Source organism: Acanthochromis polyacanthus, chromosome 1, assembly GCF_021347895.1.
Source record: "Acanthochromis polyacanthus isolate Apoly-LR-REF ecotype Palm Island chromosome 1, KAUST_Apoly_ChrSc, whole genome shotgun sequence".
Taxonomy (NCBI): Eukaryota; Metazoa; Chordata; class Actinopteri; family Pomacentridae; genus Acanthochromis; species Acanthochromis polyacanthus.
In genome coordinates, this window is record NC_067113.1 from 35,070,290 (window position 1) to 35,091,620 (window position 21,331).

General features: G+C 41.0%; 2 protein-coding genes across 3 annotated transcripts in view; one reads left to right on the forward strand and one right to left on the reverse strand.

Moving 5' to 3' along the window:
• mipol1 (mirror-image polydactyly 1) overlaps positions 1-17,944 on the forward strand; it is a 53,868-nt gene extending 35,924 nt beyond the window's left edge. Inside the window, exons 12-14 of one of the 2 annotated variants that reach the window (XM_051948424.1) lie at positions 945-1,056; positions 12,787-12,990; positions 17,184-17,944. In XM_051948424.1, coding sequence (XP_051804384.1) covers positions 945-1,056; positions 12,787-12,990; positions 17,184-17,250 — 383 coding nt within the window. In that variant the 3' untranslated portion in view covers positions 17,251-17,944. Of the gene's footprint in view, positions 1-944; positions 1,057-12,786; positions 12,991-17,183 lie in introns of those variants that run through there. The other variant, XR_007942047.1, reaches the window with a different exon arrangement.
• LOC127534089 (uncharacterized) lies at positions 2,011-9,094 on the reverse strand. The gene is made up of 4 exons (XM_051948432.1): positions 6,089-9,094; positions 5,976-5,995; positions 5,081-5,187; positions 2,011-3,915 (listed from the first exon to the last, which is right to left on the reverse strand). Exons 3-4 carry the CDS (start codon positions 5,185-5,187, stop codon positions 2,937-2,939), a joined length of 1,086 nt encoding a protein of 361 aa, XP_051804392.1. The 5' UTR covers positions 5,976-5,995; positions 6,089-9,094; the 3' UTR covers positions 2,011-2,936.
• Positions 17,945-21,331: the final 3,387 nt, after the last annotated feature.

A 21,331-nucleotide genomic window follows, 5' to 3' on the forward strand; every position in this document is an offset into this window, starting at 1 on the left:
AGGGAGATCCAGATGCTTGATCTACTGTTTCGCTTGGCAGCCTGGGTGCCACATCTGCTATGCAGGTTAGCTCTGGCTGTAACCACCAGGTCAAACACTGACTCCTCCTGTAGCTTCACACCCAAACAAGCTTCAGCGATCAGAGGCAACCACAAATGTGCCACGTCATGTTGCTTTTATTGACCTAAACCTCAGCTAAAGTTCATTTCCTGTCCAAACAGCCAACAATGACACAAGTTTTACTGTCAGAAAAGTTACTTTCTTTCAGGGACGAGGCACATAATTTTTTCGTGCTAAAATTCCAGGTGTAGATGTAAAAATGCTGCAGTTTTGCTGTTGAAAACTATGGTACATCCCATAATAGGGATGCTCAAAGTTGGTTTTGGAGAAAAGGAACAAAAGATTTAGCATTTACATCGTGCCACTTGGAGTGGATGTAAAACTGATCTGGTTCTTTGGTCTGATGACACCAAAATGGAACTTCTTGTCCATTAGACTTGATGCTTTTGTTGACAGACACAAAACAGTATCACAAACACACCATTCCCACTGTGCATGGTGGAGGCAGCATCATGATGTGAAGCACGGGTGGTGGCAGCATCATGATGTGAAGCACGGTGGTGGCAGCATCATGATGTGAAGCACGGTGGTGGCAGCATCATGATGTGAAGCACGGTGGTGGCAGCATCATGATGTGAAGCACGGTGGAGGCAGCATCATGATGTTGAAGCACGGTGGTGGCAGCATCATGATGTGAAGCACGGTGGTGACAGCGTCATGATGTGAAGCATGGTGGTGGCAGCATCATGAAGCATGGTGGACAGAGTTGACAGCCAATAGTAGGGGAGTTTTCAGACTCTGAACAGGATGGTGCAGTTGAAACTTTAAACCATCATTTGTTCTTCTGTAACAGACTTCTGCTTGAAGATAACTTTGACTGACATATGCTTCATCCAATCAGGACGAGCTGCTGAGGCTGGAGAGGGAGCGTGACCGAGCTGTGGAGGACAGACGCCGGCTTGAGGCGGAGATTCAGGCACTACGAGCCAATCACAGGTCAGGTTACTGAGCAGCAGGTCTCTGCAGCTTTAAGCATCCTTTACATGGTAGTTAAGTTCACAAAAGGATTGGGTGAAACCTGTGGCCTGAGGTCTTCCTGTGAGACATGCTTGTCCTCATCCTCGTAGATTCTTTACATTTTTGCTGCTGCATTAACTCATAACATAATAATAATAAACATAATATACTGTTATAATATTAGATAATATTATAACATTACATAATATTATATAAACAATAATAAATATTCCAGATTTCTATGGATTTGAAGGACCTGGAACTCTGGAAATATTCACAGCATGACGGTAGAACTTTGTAAAAAATGCTGCAGTTAGTGTAGATCAAGAATCAGCTGTTTCTGAGGAGGTCAGAGTGGAAGTTTCTGTAGATTTGGTAGATTTGTACAGACAACTCCTTTGGTTGGTCATAATTATGGCTAATATAAATGTGTTTGTGCATCACTGCAACCAAGTCCATCAATGCAGGCGTCTACATGTGATCTTATCTGCACTGAACGCTGCTGTGACTCAAATGTAGAACCAAATGCGCCGGCTGTTGCATTTGGTCCATCGGGAACCAAAGAAAACGACAGCAGGTCTGATGCGGAAGCTGAGTTTATTCAGAAAAACAAAGCAGTTAAAGGTTCATCCAGACAAACACAGCATGACTTCTTGTCTTTACAAAATCACTTTAATTCTCTGAACTCCAAACAGCAAGTTCTGGTTGTTTAGGATTTCATTCTTGTCACATTTTTATAAAATCTTGCACCTCTATGGAAACAGAACAACAATAAAGAAGCAGAGAAAATTCTTCAGTCTGAGAATGCCACAGTTTATTACAACCTTTTCATCTCAGTAGAAAGATGTTTCACCATGCTTAATGGATGTGCAAAAACTTGCTCCTCTCTGCACTGTTTCTGAGACCTTCATTTATTCTGTCACTGTTTTTTCATCTAAATTAACTTGAAACCTGCTGAAAGTAGCATAAAATTGACCAAATTGACTCAAAATTGGTCCAAAGCAACAAAGAAATGTCAAAAATGACTAAAAACTGTTGAAAATTACTGAAATTGTGTTTAAAATTATTTCTTAATTGGCTCAAAATGACATTAGTTGAGTCCTGCTGCTGCCGACCATGCTGAATATATCTCCAACAACTTCTCTGCTCTGTCTGAGCCATGAAAGCGTTTAGAAAGATTTGAATCGTAAAATTGTCCAAAATGTCTCAAGATGTGTCCAAAGTAACAAAAAATACTCAGAACTTAGTTAAATCAACTCAAGAATTGTCTAAAATAACGCAAACTGTTCAAAGTCACTTTAAACTTGATCAAAATGATCATTTTTGAGCCATTTCGGATCATTTTGAGTTCCTTGCCATCTCTTCTCCGCTCTGTGGAAACACTGCCTGCAGTTCACTGGAGGAGCTCGGAACTTTATTGTTTCTCACAGAATCTGGTTCAAAAGGTTTATTTTTTTTTGGGGGGGGGGGGAATTGGAAAAAGATGTGTAGAAATAAGGTGACTCTGATGGAAACATCACGTTTCTAGACTTTGCACTACAGCAGCACGCATGATGCTTTCAATGACTGCAGAAAACCCGACATTTCCTTCTGTTTCTACAGATTCTGACAGACAAACGGTGTCATTTTGGTGGTTGAGCTCCAAGATAACCTACTAGGAAGTTTGACCTTCATACTAAATATTCTACACTTTCGTGGCGTCAACCAAACGCTTCTAGCTCTGCTCAGCAAGGGAAAAACACTGCGGGTTTTTTTTTAAGCGTAAAGGAGGTTTTTCTCTCATTTAGGTTGAGTTCAGGGACGATGCAAGTTTGATCGACCTGAATCGCATCAGACCCTGAAGTCTTTTAACCTCTGCTTTAACCCCTTCTTCTTCTGCTCTTCTCCTGCTGGTGCTTTTTCTCCTGCTGGTGCTTCTTCTCCTGCTGGTGCTTCTTCTCTCTGGTGCTTCTTCTCCTGCTGGTGCTTCTTCTCCTGCTGGTGCTTCTTCTCCTGCTGGTGCTTCTTCTCCTGCTGGTGCTTTCTTCTCCCTGCTGCTTCTTCTTCTGCTGCTGCTTCTTTTGCTTTCTACCGCTTCTTTCACTGCTGCTACTCCTCCTGTTGCTCCTGTCCCATCTCCTACCTCGATTGCTGCTGCTGCTTTCACCCTGAGTGCCGTATCTGGGTCTCTTTCTGCTGACTTCACTACTGCTGCTACTACTTCTGCTTCCACTTCTTTCGCTGCTTCCACTTCTATCGCTGCTTCTACTTCCTCCCTGTTGAGGCTGAGCATTGTCATCAACGCAAACATCCGCGACCTGTCCGTGTGACGAGCAGCTGTAGCACTCAAACTCCATCTGTGGTTTGTAACAGCGGAAGATGTTTCTGAGGCGGAGCCCAGAGTCGGCCAGATCGGTGAGGGATTGTGTTAAGTCATTTGAACCTCGTGAACCAGACTGACCTGCCACTGAAAACCTCGGCTTGGTGAAGAGAGTTGTAAACACGAAGGCATAGTCAGTCCACTGGTTCACGACATTGCTTCTGATCATGTCAGTGATCCTGAACTTTTTATGGCTTGTACACTTGCTGCATGGGGAGAGGTAGGAGTAGATGACCAGGACGTGTCCTTGGCTGTTCTCCATCAGTGGATCCAAGTTTTCCAGAACTTGAGGTTCTGCGTGTACCGGACCTGCGGGTTTGGCTAGAACCACCGCGTTTCCCACGTACACTTCACCATCGTTAAGCGTTGGCTCAACCTTTGCCCTGTAGCCGTCGTTCTGAAGGACTTGGTTCAGGGTGTTTGGGTCCTGACCTCTTGGGATGTTTGCAGCCAAACAGAACTGACCCGACACTCGGTACCTGTCAACAACAAACAGAAGCACGAAGCTGCAACGTGACAAATGGAAAAACACGTCATTCTACAGCTGCTTGATTCAAAACAAAAACTCGCACATTTTCCATTTTCGATGGCTAATGTCAAACAGAAGTCATACTGTTATGCGTTATAGAGAGACCAACATTCTCGTCACTCTAAAATGCACCTACGCTACACTGTAAAAAAAAAAAACGAAGAAGGTGTTTTTACGGTAAAATTCCGGCAGCTGTGGTCGCCAGAACACTGCTGTGAAATTATGATCTAACTTTTTTTTTACATTTACAGTGAAGAAACATATTGATATTATCAATTTTAGGGTTAAAAAACGTGCTTCATTCCATATTTTACTGTAAAAGAAGCTTTAACTTTTAAAAATGTAAATGAAAATACCGTACAAAATAAAGTTTGTGTGACGACTTATAAATATTACAGCATTTAATCCATTATAAGCACAACAGTTTGTGTGTTTCACATTAAATCAATGTATGTTTAGCAAAAATTGCAGTTAAAGCTGTCATAAATATTAAAACATATATCCATTATTAACACAAAAGTCCATCAGTTTGACCGGTAGCAAACTGTAGTTTTTACATGTAATGAGGATTAATGGTGTAGAAAGGCTCATTGATGATTAGAAAAAACTTGTACAGTTATGTTAGCAAATGAATGAAAATGTGAGTTTTCGTGGAAAGCAGGAAATTGTCTGGGTGACCCCAAACCTTTGAACAGTAGTGCAAATAAAATAGTGATTTTGTTTTTTTTGGGGGAGAAAAAATGCATTATTTAGATAAACCAATTAAATTAATCAATCAGGAAATTGTTGTTAACTGCAGCCCTGGTAATTAACCACGCCTGACGTGTACGTCAGCGGGGTTACTGCATTCGCTTCGGTATGTGACTGGCTGGGTAAGTATGCATGTATGTGTGTGGGTATGTCCGGTCAGATATCTCTGTAAGTGCTGAAGTCAGGATAATCAAACTTGGCACTGAAGATCAGTCTAAGGTCCCCTGCTCAGTTGTGGAGTTAGAAGTCAGCAGATCAAGTAGGAAGGGAGATACGTAGGATGATCAAAATTGATACAGAGTATCATGCATGGGTGTGGTTCTGCCCTCTACTGAGGGCTCGTCTAGTTTAAAAAGTCCACTCACTCTCTCCGGAGGGCATTTACAATACGAGCTAACCAGTTAGCATCCACAGCCAGACTGGTTCCAGCTGACAGCAGCAGCAGCAGCATCATGCGGGGCAGCAGGTACATCTGCATCGAAACAGTTCAATATGTTGGTTATTCCATGAAAAAATCAGCCTTCATTTACACTTTGATTTATGATAACTCTTGTGTATTTAACAAAGCAATGCAAAGTTTTACCTTCATACTATGGATGTTTGACAAGATATTAACACATCTGTACAGTTGTTGGTAGGTATACTCCTTTACTTTGTACAGGGAGCATCCTTCTTTCTTTCTTGCATTCTTTAAGTTTAGTCTCACTTAGAACATTCAGAACTGGCGATTTAGAGGAAGTCCTTGGAGGTGGGTCCAGATTTATCACTTTTTAATGGACTTTTTCCTTAATTTCTGAGCCTCCGAACTTAAAGTTGGTTTTAGAAAAATAAACAAGAACCAGATACAGCATTTAGACTGTGACATCTGGATGGATGTAAAAGTGATCTGGTGTCATTTTTTTTAACCAGAACTCAGATGTTTCTCCTCCTAAATGTCATGGTTCTATCTGCTGGACTGATGAAGTTCTGAGGCTCAGAAATGATGGAAAAGTCCATTAAAAACTGATAAAGCTGTGCCCACCTCTTTGGGCTTCAAGGGCTTTGAACTCTGGAAATATTTACAGTATGAAGGTAAAACTTTACATGGCTTCCTTAAAAGTATTAATGTAGGGTCAGATATGAATTCTTTTCAGATATGGTTGGTTTTTCTTGGAATGATCCGTGTTTATGAACCCATTTTGTGAACCTTTCCGTGAAGAGCGATATTGTAAAGATACATCTGCGACAGCTCAACTGAAAATATCTCTTAGGGTTTCTTACCTTTGCAGTTGTTTCCAAACCTGCAACAGAAAGAAGCAGAAAATCAACATTTTTAAAAAGCAAAGCAGAAACAGATTCAGCTCTGAACAAAGTGCTGCTGGTGGGTTATTTACCTGCTATGGTGGAGGAAGGTTTCTCCTCTTCAGGTAGAAGTGGAGTCGTCTTCACTTCTGTCTGTAAACCAGGAGGTTATTAAAAGAGTCGAGGGAGGCAGAGTGACACATCATTACTCAGAACTTTAAAAATCAGGAAGAAAGAAAAGAGAAGAACAGCAAAGACCTTATCACCGCTGCAGAGTCATCGTACATCTGGAGCTTCAGCTCATCTCCATGTTGCATCACCTTCAGCAACTCTTTTTACTTGAACTGTTTCTTTACAGATGGAAATAACACAGTATGGAGATAATGTTGAACAACTTGGTCCAGAATCATGTAAAACTAGTTAAATATCGAGTAGAGCGGATTTAAACTAATCTGAAGACTAAATCCCAACAGTAAACCTGTAAGCTGGTTTTAAAACTCAACTCTGATTGCTATGAAATTGCTCAACATGAGATTTTTCATGCTGTTATTTGGTTAAAAACTCACTTCTGAATCAGGTAAACTTGTTCCAGAACCTGGATTGTCAATCCGAAAAAAGCTGTGAGAAGAAACGGATCGAAAACTGGACTCTAAATCTCTTAAACCGGTTTAAAAACTCAATTTTGAATCTTTTAAACTGGTTTAAAAGATTGATTGTGTACCTTGGAACTGGTGTAACCCTGTAAACTGATTTAAGAACTTGACTCCAGTTCCTGTAAACTGGTTTGAAAACTTGAGTCTGAATAATGGAAACTGTTTTAAAAACTTGGTTGTGTAATCGGGAAATGGTTTAATCCAATTAACTGGTTTGAAAACTCAAGTCTTAAACTTGCAAACTGGTTTGAAAGCTTGACTTTGTACCCTGGAGCTGGTTTAATCCTGAAAACTGGGTAGAAAACTCAAATCTGAACACTTAAAACTAGATTCATCATTAGGTTCTGCAAACATAGGTTAGAATCTCCAAAAACTGAAGTCAGACCTTGATTTAGAAATAATCTGGTGCCTCTAAATGTCTCAGTGTGGATGGAAGCCATTATTAACTCTGTAAACTTTCACAAAATGCATCAAGAACACCTTTTAAATGAATTCCATGAATGAATCCTTGAATTCCACTGTTTCTGACTGGATTCATTGGAGAAAATAAGGGTTAATAAAGGTTTCTTTAAAGGTTATTTAAGATCTTGCCGGTCAGCGATGATGCCAACAACAAACTGTATTGAAATGTTGGACTTCCTCACTGTGGTACTGAGATAAGATTCAGACTTCTACTGCATCGATGACACATTAAAAAATGATGTCTGAACCACCATCACTCAGAGATCCTTTGGGTGAAGCTTTAATAGTTGTTTATACAATGATTCTGGTATCAAATGTAAGTAAAATGCTGCTTTCATTATCCAGAGCTTGTTCTGACCAACAACTTATCACACATGTTGATATGAGCCTTGAAAGTTTACCCAGAATGCCCTTTTTGAAGTTTTCTCTGGTGAATTATCAGAAAACAGAAACACGTTCAGGGTACCATCGATTGTTTCTATGAACTGTTGGAAACCAGTTTCAGTGTTCCGACTGTGACACCTGGATGGATGTACACACGTGGACAAAATTGTTGGTACCCCTCAGTTAAAGAAGGAAAAACCCACAATTCTCACTGAAATCACTTGAAACTCACAAAAGTAACAATAAATAAAAATTTATTGAAAATTAAATAATCAAAAACAGCCATTACTTTTGAATTGTTGATTAACATAATTATTTAAAAAAACAAACTAATGAAACAGGCCTGGACAAAAATGATGGTACCTCTATAAAAGATTGAAAACTATTTGACCAGAGTGACATGATTAACTCAGGTGTGTCATTTAATTGACATCACAGGTGTTTCCAAACTCATAATCAGTCAGTCTGCCTATTTAAAGGGAGACAAGTAGTCACCCTGCTGTTTGGTGAAAAGGTGTGTACCACACTGAACATGGACAACAGAAAGCGAAGGAGAGAATTGTCCCAGGACATCCGAAAAAAAATTATAGACAAACATCTTAAAGGTAAAGGCTATAAGACCATCTCTAAACAGCTTGAAGTTCCTGTGACAACAGTGGCTCATATTATTCAGAAGTTCAAGACCCACGGGACAGTAGCCAACCTCCCTGGACGTGGCCGCAAGAGGAAAATTGATGACAAATTGAAGAGACGGATCGTTGGAATTGTATCCAAAGAGCCCAGAGCAACCTCCAAAGAAATTAAAGGTGAACTCCAAGGCCAAGGTACATCAGTGTCAGATCGCACCATTCGTCGTTGTTTGAGCCAAAGTGGACTTCATGGGAGACGACCAAGGAGGACACCACTGCTGAAAAAACTCATAAAAAAGCCAGACTGGAATTTGCAAAAATGCATGTTGACAAGCCACAAAGCTTCTGGGAGAATGTCCTTTGGACAGATGAGACCAAACTGGAGCTTTTTGGTAAGGCACATCAACTCTATGTTCATAGACTCAAAAACCAAGCATACGAAGAAAAGAACACTGTCCCTACGGTGAAACATGGAGGAGGCTCAGTAATGTTTTGGGGCTGCTTTGCTGCATCTGGCACAGGGTGTCTTGAAAGTGTGCAAGGTACGATGAAATCCGAAGACTATCAAGGCATTCTGGAGAGAAATGTGCTGCCTAGTGTCAGAAAGCTTGGTCTCAGTCGCAGGTCATGGGTCTTCCAACAGGACAACGATCCAAAACACACAGCCAAAAACACCCAAGAATGGCTGAGAGAAAAGCGTTGGACTATTCTAAAGTGGCCTTCTATGAGCCCAGATCTGAATCCCATTGAACATATGTGGAAGGAGCTGAAACATGCCATTTGGAGAAGACACCCATCAAACCTGAGACAACTGGAGCTGTTTGCTCATGAGGAGTGGGCCAAAATACCTGTTGACAGCTGCAGAACGCTCATTGACAAATACAGAAATCGTTTAATTGCAGTGATTGCCTCAAAAGGTTGTGCAACAAAATATTAAGTTATGGGTACCATCATTTTTGTCCAGCCCTATTTCATTAGTTTGTTTTTTTAAATAATTATGTTAATCAACAATTCAAAAGTGATGGCTGATTTTGATTATTTAATTTTCAATACATTTTTATTTATTGTTACTTTTGTGAGTTTCAAGTGATTTCAGTGAGAATTGTGGGTTTTTCGTTCTTTAACTGAGGGGTACCAACAATTTTGTCCACGTGTGTAGAACTGATCTGTTTGCAGTTTTTATCAGAACTCGATTGGGTTTGTGGCAATTCAGACCTTAAATAACCTTTAAAGAAGCCTAAATGAAGTCAAAATTCTGTTAGAAAACAGCTGAGACTTCTTTCCAAAACAGTTAAAATCAGGGATTCATTCGTGGAGCTTCAATTCTGGGATTTTTTGATGCATTTTGTGGATGTTAACAGAGTTAAATAGTGGTTTCCATCAACACTTAGACAATGTAAAGTGTCTATCTGATGTACTGGTGAAGTTCTGAGGCTCAGAAATGATGGAAGAAGTCCATTAAAAAGTGACAAATCTGAACCCACCTCTATGGACCTGAAGGACATGAAACTCTGGAAATAGTCATAGTGTGAAAGTTAAGCTTTGCATGGACTCTTTAAAGTTAAAGGATATCAAGAATCAGCTGTTTCTGAGGAGGTCAGAAGGAACTTTTCTCAGATTTGGTTGATCTTATATGAAATGACTTCTATAGCAGAATGCTAATGAGGTGACAGCATCATGAAGTCCATTAAAAGGTGATAAATCTTAAACTACCTCTGTGGACTTCCTGTAACTCTCCAGTGCCAGATGTTCTAAATGAGACTAAACTGAAAGATGGGAAGCAAGAAAGGAGAACTTTCCGCCTATAAAGTAAAGCAGTAGACCTACCAACAACTGTACCGATATCTGTTTTTTAAGCCTGTACTTAAACACAAACACAACAATGGACAGTTGTACTTCAAGGACTTGAACTCTGGAAATATTCATAGTGCGAAGATATAACTTTTTTCCATTAGATAAACTAAAGTTATTGGACACAAAAAATCTGCTGATTCTGGGATGGTCAGATGAAAACTTTTTCTTTTCAGATTTGATTGATTATATATGAAATGACTCATAAAGCTGTTGCGCTAAACGAGTTGAAAACTTTTTAAAATTCACATTTTTTAAAAACAAACCCCCCAAAATCTTTAGGAATTTGAAGGAAAATAGCTATATTAAAACAAACAAACTTTAAATGTCGTCGTCTCTTCTTCTACACCAATTTAACGGCACTGCGAGGAGAATCGGCGCCACCTGCTGTTACTGTGAAGAATGTGGTGGATAAACAGCGGACCTGCTCATGTCCTCCTCTAACTTCTATTAAGGCTCTTTTCTGGGTTCTTTATGAAGCTTTTCTTTGAGAAATAACTGAAATAATCTTTATTTTGTTCAGGGAGCTTCTCATCAAGATAAAAATCCAGGAGGCGACGAAAGAACGGGAAAACAAAAACAGAGAAAGCCCGTGAAGCGATCAGGAGGAATCAGTCCGATCCATCGAGGTCTTTAACGTCCATGTGACCAGAGAGGAATGTTAATAACCTGCAGCACAGCAAACAACATGTAAATAAAGGGAAGATAAAGAGGCAGATTAAAGCATCAGAGAGGTTCTGAGCAGGTTCTGGTGTTCTGAGTCCAGCTCAGCGTTCAGCAGCTGCAGCAGAATAAAGATGAACAGAGTCCACGCTGACCAAACTGTGAGTCTCCATAAATCATCAGGATTGATGCCGGACGCCTGCGGAGATGCCGGGGGAGACGGGGGATGGCGAGGGGGGGAGGCCGGATTTTGGTTTGATTTCAGTGTTTTTTGGAGGAAACAAAAACTCCCGTCTGCTGTTTTTCTGCTTGTTGCTCAGAGATTTGTTCGATTTCGCTCCGTCACACGCTTTTCTCTGTGTGTTCACAGCTTTATTTATGTCTGTGTGAGGACCAAAGTCGTTTTGTCTTCAGGTTAGAACCGGGTCACGGTCAGGGTTAGAAGGAGAATTGGGTCAGTGAACGCATCACTAATCAGCTGATAGAATCTGTCAGAGGCAAATATTTCAATGAGATCAGGATCAGACAGTTAAAAACTACAGAGCTTTCTCTTTTCTCTTGTTCTGGTTGGCGTCTAAGGTTCTTTTCTTGGTTCATGGGTCTTGTCTGGGTCTCTGGTTCTGGTCTGGGTTTCTTGTTCTGATCCTGCTTCCTGGTCTGTTTTTGTGGGTCTTTTCTCGTTCTGAGTTTGTAGTTCTGGTCTGTTTCTCTGGGTCTGGGTCTGGTCTGGGTTTGTAGTTCTGGTCTGTTTCTCTGGGTCTGGGTCTGGTCTGGGTTTGTAGTTCTGGTTTGTTTCTCTGGGTCTGGGTCTGGGTCTTGTCTGGGTTTGTAGTTCTGGTTTGTTTCTCTGGGTCTGGTCTGGGTTTGTAGTTCTGATCCTGCTTCCTGGTCCTGGTCTACTTCTCCCGTCCTGGTCTGTTTTTGTGGGTCTTTTCTTGGTCTGGGTTTGTAGTTCTGATCCTGCTTCCTGGTCCTGGTCTACTTCTCCCGTCCTGGTCTGTTTTTGTGGGTCTTTTCTTGGTCTGGGTTTGTAGTTCTGGTCCGGGTTTGTAGTTCTGGTCCAGGTCTCCTTCATCTGGTTTGGTCTCTGCTCCCAGAAGTCTTTGTGTTTGCTGGAGGATCAGTTGGCCTCAGCAGGTTGACAGATGTGGATCAGGTGGTTCTTCTGTCCAACATGTGTTTTAGAGTGAAGGAGGTCAGATCGGGCCGACCTCTGACCTCTGACCTCTGTTCAGGATAAACACTCGTCTGTTTGTGTTTGTCACTGATCGGTTTCTTATCGGTGATTCTGGTTAAATCTGACCAGAATCAGGTAGAACGACGACCACGGCAGGTTCTTCTTCTCTCCACACTCCAGTTCTCGCTGCTTCTGTTTTCATTTTCACTCTTATGACAGTTTTCTGTGATTTTTAAAACACAAATTAAAACAGGGCAGTAGCTTACTAAAGAGGAAGATTTCTGAGGTTGCATGGAAAGAAACGTTAACATCCGTCTGCTCTGTTTGCCTTTAATTAGCCTGAATCCCCCTCAGCGCCTATCAATAGCACAGCTGATCGATTATCTATCAGCTGCTTCTAAGACAGGATCAGATCTCAGCTTTCTGATCTGTTTCCATCCACACAGGGTTTCTGCTTCTCCTGGATACAATTCAGTTTTTAAAAGTCTTTACTTCAGCTTTTAACACTTTTAAATTCAGTTTCTAAAAGTCTGGACAGAATTCAGTTTCAAATAGTCTTAAAATTCAGTTTCTAGAAGTCTTGTAAAACTTTGGAAAGTTTTTAATTACGTTGTGAAAGTCTCAACATCTTAAAAACTCTTAAAATCAGTATTTAAAGTTTATTTTGCTTGTTTATTGGCTTTTTGTTTCTCACTTTTTAATGAATTTGTTTCAGTTTTCATTCATTCATTTATTTATTTTCCACAACCACCAGGAAGAAACACTTTTTTTCATGCTTGAAAGCAGAAAAATGGAAATACTTCTTGTTTTATGTCAGAGTGAGTCATCTGTCTGCCATAGATGCTCCGTCAGACTTCCCATCATGCATTGGGACACGCCAGGCTCTTCTGATTCTAGTTTAAAGTAAAAAGACTTTAAATTCAAACTCCTCAATGAAAAGATAAACTAACTTCTCCCTCTTCTTCTCTCAGCTCTCAGGACCTCGCCCTGCCCTCCCAGCCCTCATCGCCAGGTGACGGAGCCCCGCCCCCTCCACAGGTGGAGCCGCAGCAGGCCCCGCCCCCTCAGGCCCTGCTGGTCCAGCTGCAGCGAATGTCTCAAGAGAAGCAGAGCGTGGAGGCGGAGCTTCAGCGCTGCCAGGAGGCAGAGCGAGAGGCCAGCGAGAGAGTCCGCAGGTGAGTGTGATGTCACATTTTTACTCTATGACGTCATCATGCACCTGACGGCCAATCAGAGCGTCGCCAGATCAGCTGATTGGCTGCAGCTTCTACTGAGCTTAGTGCATAAACGTGTTTCTACATCAGAGAACGTTTGTTTGAGGTTCCTCAGAGAGACTCAGAGATGTTCTCCCAACATAGAAGTAGTCCGGGACCTTCCCAGACTTTCAGTTCAGTTTCAGAGAGTTGTAAGTTCAGTTTCTAAAATCTTGAAATTGAGGTTTTTTTTTAGACCTAAACTCAGTTTCAATGAGTCTCAAATTCAGTTTCTAAAAGATCACTTGCATTAAATCTTCAATTCACTTGCTGAAAGTCTCAAAATTACTTTGAAAGTAAAACGCCAAAAAAACAGCACAAAATATCACAAAAACAAAACACAAAACACAAAAGGACAAAAGCGAGAAACAAAATGACAAGAAATGAGATAAATTACACAAAAGAAAATAAAAAGAGGCAAAGAATTTTACAAAAAAGCTACAAAGTGACCAAAAAAATGACAAAATCGAGAAACAGAACGACAAAAATATGAGACAAACGTCAGTCAGACAAAAAAAGACAAAAAATAACAAAAACGAGATGCAAAATGACAAACAAACAATGAACAGTCTAGTATTTTACTTCATGATCAAAGCAACTAGAAATAATTTTAAATTTATGCTTTTACTAATTTACAATCTGCAGTTAATGTCTTCTCTTTAACTTTTACACTCTGAGGGCCTGATTGGACCCTCTGGAGGACCGCTTTAGACCCCCAGGCCGCATATTGGACACCCCTGAGTTAAATGCTTCCAGAGGGAAACGTCACTGTGCGGTTCAACAAGCGTTTTCCCGCCATAGGAAACATGTTGCCGAGTGGAACGGCAGCCGTCAGACTCTCGGCGAGGCGTTCAAAGGCCGGTTAAGCGCGTGGGACTAAGAAGATTTGGTGGCGATGATTCATATTCAGCGGGCATCGGAGTGAGTGTCTCCGCCGGCGAGTTGATCAGGAAGAATTAATCCTTCAGATCTCGCCTCACGCAGGATGATGGTCTGATGCTGAATAACGTGACTTCTTCTTCTGCTGCTCCTCGTCTCATCAGCCTGAAGATGAAGGGATGAGATTCATGATGAAAACAGCTTAAGTCGTCCGTCTGCGTCCCGCGCCGTCCTCCTGGGCTCAAACCCGCGGCTTTCTGCTCTAATTTGGCTGCCAGTGGGGGGGCGGCCGACTCTGAAGAGCCTCCCAAGTTTCTGAACAGTGGAGAGAGGAATATTTGCTCTCCGAGGGGAGGCGGTGATAAAAATCTGCTGGTTATTAGAGACGGGAAGTTTAATTTGATTTGGAGAGAGAGGCGAAGAGGCAGAGAGAGCCTCACCGAGCGTCAGAAAGTCATCCAGGGTCAGTTTTCCAACTCCTCGCTCATTTCAGCTTCCTCTCACTTTACTTTTTCTCCGTCGGCACTTGGCCTGATCATTTTCTCCCGAGAGTCAGAAAACCATTTCCAACCGGCTCACAGTGATGAAGAAACGTCTGTCAAAAGCTGGAGACCGCAGGAAAATACTGCAACGAAAACACGTCACTGCAGCTGGAAACACGACTCTACGTCTGCAAAGTTCACTCTGCAGCTAGAAAACACGTGATTCAGAACCTTAAGTCTGGTCTAAAGCTTGTAAGTAAAGTCAAAACAGGTAAAATGGCAACAAGAAGTCATCATAGAAAACCTGGGTGTTGTAAAAGGAGACTAACTGAGACCAGCTGAGACTAAACAAGACCAGCTGAGACTAAATGAGACCAGCTGAGACTAAACAGGACCAGCTGAGACTAAATGAGACCAGCTGAGACTGAACAGGACCAGCTGAGACTAAACAAGACCAGCTGAGACTAAACAGGACCAGCTGAGACTAAATGAGACCAGCTGAGACTAAACAGGACCAGCTGAGACTAAACGAGACCAGCTGAGACTGAACAAGACCAGCTGAGACTGAACAGGACCAGCTGAGACTGAACAGGACCAGCTGAGACTAAACAAGACCAGCTGAGACTAAACAGGACCAGCTGAGACTGAACAAGACCAGCTGAGACTAAATGAGACCAGCTGAGACTGAACAAGACCAGCTGAGACTGAACAAGACCAGCTGAGTCTGAACAGGACCAGCTGAGACCAAACAGGACCAGCTGAGACTGAACAAGACCAGCTGAGACTGAACAGGACCAGCTGAGACTAAACAGGACCAGCTGAGACTAAACAAGACCAGCTGAGACTGAACAAGACCAGCTGAGACTAAACAGGACCAGCTGAGACTAAACAAGACTAACTGAGACTAAACAGGACCAGCAGAGACTGAACAAGACCAGCTGAGACTGAACAGGACCAGCTGAGACTAAACAAGACCAGCTGAGACTAAACAGGACCAGCTGAGACTAAACAGGACCAGCTGAGACTGAACAAGACCAGCTGAGACTAAATGAGACCAGCTGAGACTGAACAAGACCAGCTGAGACTGAACAAGACCAGCTGAGACTGAACAAGACCAGCTGAGACTGAACAGGACAAGCTGAGACCAAACAGGACCAGCTGAGACTGAACAAGACCAGCTGAGACTGAACAGGACCAGCTGAGACTGAACAGGACCAGCTGAGACTAAACAAGACCAGCTGAGACTAAACAGGACCAGCTGAGACTAAATGAGACCAGCTGAGACTAAACAGGACCAGCTGAGACTAAACGAGACCAGCTGAGACTGAACAAGACCAGCTGAGACTGAACAGGACCAGCTGAGACTGAACAGGACCAGCTGAGACTAAACAAGACCAGCTGAGACTAAACAGGACCAGCTGAGACTGAACAAGACCAGCTGAGACTAAATGAGACCAGCTGAGACTGAACAAGACCAGCTGAGACTGAACAAGACCAGCTGAGACTGAACAGGACCAGCTGAGACCAAACAGGACCAGCTGAGACTGAACAAGACCAGCTGAGACTGAACAGGACCAGCTGAGACTAAACAGGACCAGCTGAGACTAAACAAGACCAGCTGAGACTGAACAAGACCAGCTGAGACTAAACAGGACCAGCTGAGACTAAACAAGACTAACTGAGACTAAACAGGACCAGCAGAGTCTGAACAAGACCAGCTGAGACTGAACAGGACCAGCTGAGACTAAACAAGACTAACTGAGACTAAACAAGACCAGCTGAGACTGAACAGGACCAGCTGAGACCAAACAGGACCAGCTGAGACTGAACAAGACCAGCTGAGACTGAACAGGACCAGCTGAGACTGAACAAGACCAGCTGAGACTGAACAAGACCAGCTGAGACTAAACAGGACCAGCTGAGACTAAACAAGACTAACTGAGACTAAACAGGACCAGCAGAGACTGAACAAGACCAGCTGAGACTGAACAGGACCAGCTGAGACTAAACAAGACTAACTGAGACTAAACAGGACCAGCTGAGACTGAACAAGACCAGCTGAGACTGAACAAGACTAACTGAGACTGAACAGGACCAGCTGAGACTAAACAAGACCAGCTGAGACTAAACAAGACTAACTGAGACTGAACAGGACCAGCTGAGACTAAAGAAGACCAGCTGAGACTAAAGAAGACCAGTTGAGACTGAACAGGACCAGCTGAGACTAAACAAGACTAACTGAGACTGAACAGGACCAGCTGAGACTAAACAAGACCAGCTGAGACTAAAGAAGACCAGTTGAGACTGAACAGGACCAGCTGAGACTAAACAAGACCAGCTGAGACTAAACAAGACCAGCTGAGACTAAACATGACCAGCTGAGACTGAACAGGACCAGCTGAGACTGAACAGGACCAGCTGAGACTAAATAAGACCAGCTGAGACTAAACAGTACCAGCTGAGACTGAACAAGACCAGCTGAGACTGAACAAGACCAGCTGAGACTAAACAAGACCAGCTGAGACTAAACAGGACCAGCTGAGACTAAACAAGACCAGCTCAGACTAAATAAGGACAGCTCAGACTAACAGAGACCAGGTGAGACCAGTCCAGGTCCATTGATGATTGTCCTGACAGGAGGGTCATCTGGAACCTTCTCCTCCTTCTTCTTCTTCTTCTTCTTCTTCTTCTCCTTCTCTGGTCTTCAGGATTCATGCGGTTCTTCTTCTAACTTCCTGTTTTCTCCATCCTCAGGTTGGAGCGTTTGGTCGAAGTGTTGAGGAAGAAAGTCGGAGCCGGAAGCCTTCGATCGGTCATCTGATCGCCTCATCGATAATCAGACGTATTGATTGTACGTCACTGAACTGATCAATGAAGGTTTTATCTTTTTGGTTTTGTTTTGTTTTCTTCTGTCATGGTTATTATTTTATTTTGGTATTTGTTTGTTTGTTTTTGTTTTCTTCTGTCATTGTTATTATTTTATTCTGATATTTGTTTGTTTTTGTTTTCTTCTGTCATTGTTATTATTTTATTCTGATATTTGTTTGTTTTTGTTTTTTCTGGCATTGTTATTATTTTTATTTTATTCTGATATTTGTTTGTTTGTTTTTGTTTTCTTCTGTCATTGTTATTTTATTTTATTCTGATATTTGTTTGTTTGTTTGTTTTTGTTTTCTTCTGTCATGGTTATTATTATATTTTATTCTGGTATTTTGAACCTACAAGTATTTTTGTTTTTATTTCCTCTTCTTTGAATATTTTTAGGATCTTGAACCTTAAACCCCTGAAACGCCTCAGAAGTTTGAAAGTTTTCTGTTTTATTTTCCGGTGTTTTCAGTCATGACTGTGTTCTGAACATGAATCGATGTCTGAACGAGACAATCAGCTGATTTTGTTTGCGCTGTTGCTTTTACTTTTTGACACTTTTATCTGATTTTGTCTGCACTAAATACGACCGGCTGTATTTCTTTTTACTTATTTTTGGTGTAAACATGAAATAAATTGATGATAATGTTCTTTTTCATTCCTCTATGTACTTCCATTGTTACTGTGTTTTATTTTGTCAGTGCGATTCAGAGTTTTGTGGCTGAAGCTGGTGTTTGATTTGGTTTAATGACTGTTTTTTATTGTTTCTAGGAGACGTTAAGGTTAGAAAATCGATCCTGAAGCAGTAAAATGTGGTTTGATCTGTGGTAAGCTCATCATTCAGTTTAATGAGCAGATTCTGCTGTCTGTTGAACTTTCTGATTTTTTTCTGGGTCCAGTGTTCGTCTGGTTTCTGAGGGACCCTTCCTCCTCCTCCTCCTCCTCCTCCTTCTCGTCGGCGGCTCTAATTGAAGATCAGCCTTCCCTTTAGTTCTTCTGTTGATTTAAGGTACGTCTCTTAAACTCTCCTGTTTCAAACGCAGTCGCTGCTCGCTTTAATTTCTGAGGATCGCTGTGACAAATGCGAGGAAGCCGCTCTGACTTTATGCTCCCCAAAAACTTGAAATTAAAATTTAACTTTGACAACTTTGAACATGTCGGTCAGACCGCCGATGATAAAGAAACTGAGCTCCGTCTTTAATCTGCTCTCAGTCACACATTAGAAAGAGTTTTCACCGAAACTTTAACTCGACACTGAAACTAAACGAAGTTCAGAAACTAAATCTACGGAAGCAGGAGCCTCAACATGTGGAGTTTAGGACGGAAAATGCTGTAGAAGTACTGAGACTGGACTGAGAATAGAAGTTAGACGTTTTTACGTTCATAAAAATGATCAAAATGTGACACAGAACAACTCGGATTAAATGCAAACAATGACAAAATGATGTAAAATGACCAAAATGTGATACAAAAACACATAAAATGACCAAAATATAATGCAAACATTTACAAAGTCACATAAAATTACTAAAGTGTGATTCAAATCAACTGCAAAAAAACATGCAAAATGCCACAAAGAGACACAAATTCATGTATAAAGACCAAAACGCAATGCAAAGCAACCACAACATGTACACTGGCCTAAAAATGGTTCAGAAGAACCACAAAAGCATGTAAACTGGCCTAAAATATGATGCAAAGCAACTTCTAAAACATTGAAATTACCAAAATGTGATGAAAACGGAAACAAAAACACGTAAAATGACTAAAATATGATGTAATAGAATGTAAAACAACTGCAAATTCAGATAAAATTACCGAAATGTGATGCAAAACAACCACAACTAAGTAAACAATTACCTATATATAATGTAAACCAACCACAAATTCATGTAGAATCACCAAAACAAGATGAAAAACGTGTTTTGCATGCTCTCTGTTCAGAACAACCAGTAACTGCAGTAGAAGTACTGCAGTGAAGCAGAAATACTTCAGAATGTACTACAGTAAACATCCTGCTGTTAGTTTGACTGAAAAAACTGCTGAAGAAGCTTTTTACTGTTTTTTTTTTTTTACACAAAACGCCACTTTATATTCAAACGCACACACACTAGACACACACACAAATACTAAACACACACAACAAACACACACTCAAACAGAAAGTAAAACACACACTCTCTGCTCTGCATACTAACGCTGTCCAAACAGGACCACGACCAACCTGATTGGTCGACCTCTGCTGCAGTACACACACACACACACACACACACACACACACACACACACACACACACACACACACACACACACACACACACACACACACACACACACACACACACACACACACACGTTTGTACTTCTATCTTAGTGAGGACATCCATAGGCGTAATGCATTTCCTAGAGCCTTACCCTAACCTTAACCATCACAACTGATTGCCTAACCCTAATCCTTACCCTAACCCTAACCAAACCTCAATTCATACCTGTTCTCTAAAAACAAGTCTTCACCCTCAAACATGGCTGTTTCAAAGTGAGGACCAGCCAAAATGTCCTCACTTTGTAAAAATGTCCTCACTTTGATAGTTAAATGCAGAAAATGGTACTCACCATGTAGCAAGTACAAGAACACACACACACACACACACACACACACTCTGATATGAACCCTGCACACATTCTGTCCTCACTAGTACCTAAAAACTCCCACCGGTCCTCACAAATATCCATAAATTTAACACCCACAGGTTTAATTTATCAGCGTTTCACTTCAGGAAAAAAAAATGTTTATTAGTAATTAATGAATCCGTTTACTTTCCTGCTTTTTGTTCTCATTATTTTAAGATCACTTTCAGTTTTCCTCATGAACTTTGGCCGGACGACGAGCAGATTAATGATCAGAAATACAGAAAAACTGATGTCAGACGTAGAAATGGTCAAAAAAACAAAGAAAATACACAACAGAAATACAAATATTAGCTTTATATGAAAGATAAATTAATAAATTAAGGCTTTAATTATCCGAGGATGAACCTGTCAGACGAACCTGAGGGCATAAAACCTGAAACCAGCTCTCTGTGTTTTTCTTCATTTTAAAAAGTCTCTGAAAAGAATCAATTAAAAATCCTTAGAATTTTAAATAAACCAACAAAAAACAGATAAAAGGGAAATTTTTAATCAGTGAGTTTAATGTGGTGAAGAAATAAATCGGAGCTGAAGTGAAGGAAAAGAAGAAAAAGAAGCCGTGGTCGTATTTTATATTACACAAGTGGAATTTATTGTTTTGTTTTATTTTTTAAGTAAAATGTAGAATTAATTTGGCTGATTTTAAATTATTTATTCAAATATAAACACATAAAAGATAACACGCGTGAAGAAAACATGACATTAATTGATAAATTACAATAAATTTACACTAAAATTACTAAACTAAATGTTCACTGTGAGCGTGTTCTGTTGAAATTGTGATTTTTTTTGTCTTATTTTAAAATATAGATTTTTTGCTTCTTTTTTTGCAGTAAAACAATAAAATATTTAGATAGTTTGACCTGTTTTTGGCTTGAAGCGCTTTAAGAAAAAGAGAAAAACAAGCAGGTTTTGGTTTAACTAGTTTTCTGGCTTCAAATCAGTAAAAATAAAATAATAAAAATCCGTCACAAAGAGTTCATCTAAAACTAAATACCTTCAATAAATCAGAGGAACTGAGTTTAATTTAGATGTTTGTGGAGATGCTGGTTTCCTCCTGACATGTAGGATGATGTGTGTGTGGTTCCCTTCACAACACACACACACACACACACACACACACACACACACACACACACACACACACACACACACACACACACACACACAGACAGACACGGCTGGTCTCCATGGCGACGGCAGACCACTCGTGGTCGTCTTGGGTGTCCTGGTTTTAATCCTGCAGCCGTTAATCTGCTTGTTCTGAAGAAAGACTCAGTTTGTTGGAGCTCCAACTTCTGACGCCACCTGGGAGTGTGTGTGTGTGTGTGTGTGTGTGTGTGTGTGTG

Excerpts from the sequence above, each read along its gene's own strand:
- LOC127534089 (XM_051948432.1), bottom strand. The coding sequence starts at position 5,187 with ATGTACCTGCTGCCCCGCATGATGCTGCTGCTGCTGCTGTCAGCTGGA. Across the intron at positions 3,916-5,080 it reads GTAAATGCCCTCCGGAGAGA|GTACCGAGTGTCGGGTCAGT; the intron begins GTGAGTGGACTT and ends TGTTGTTGACAG.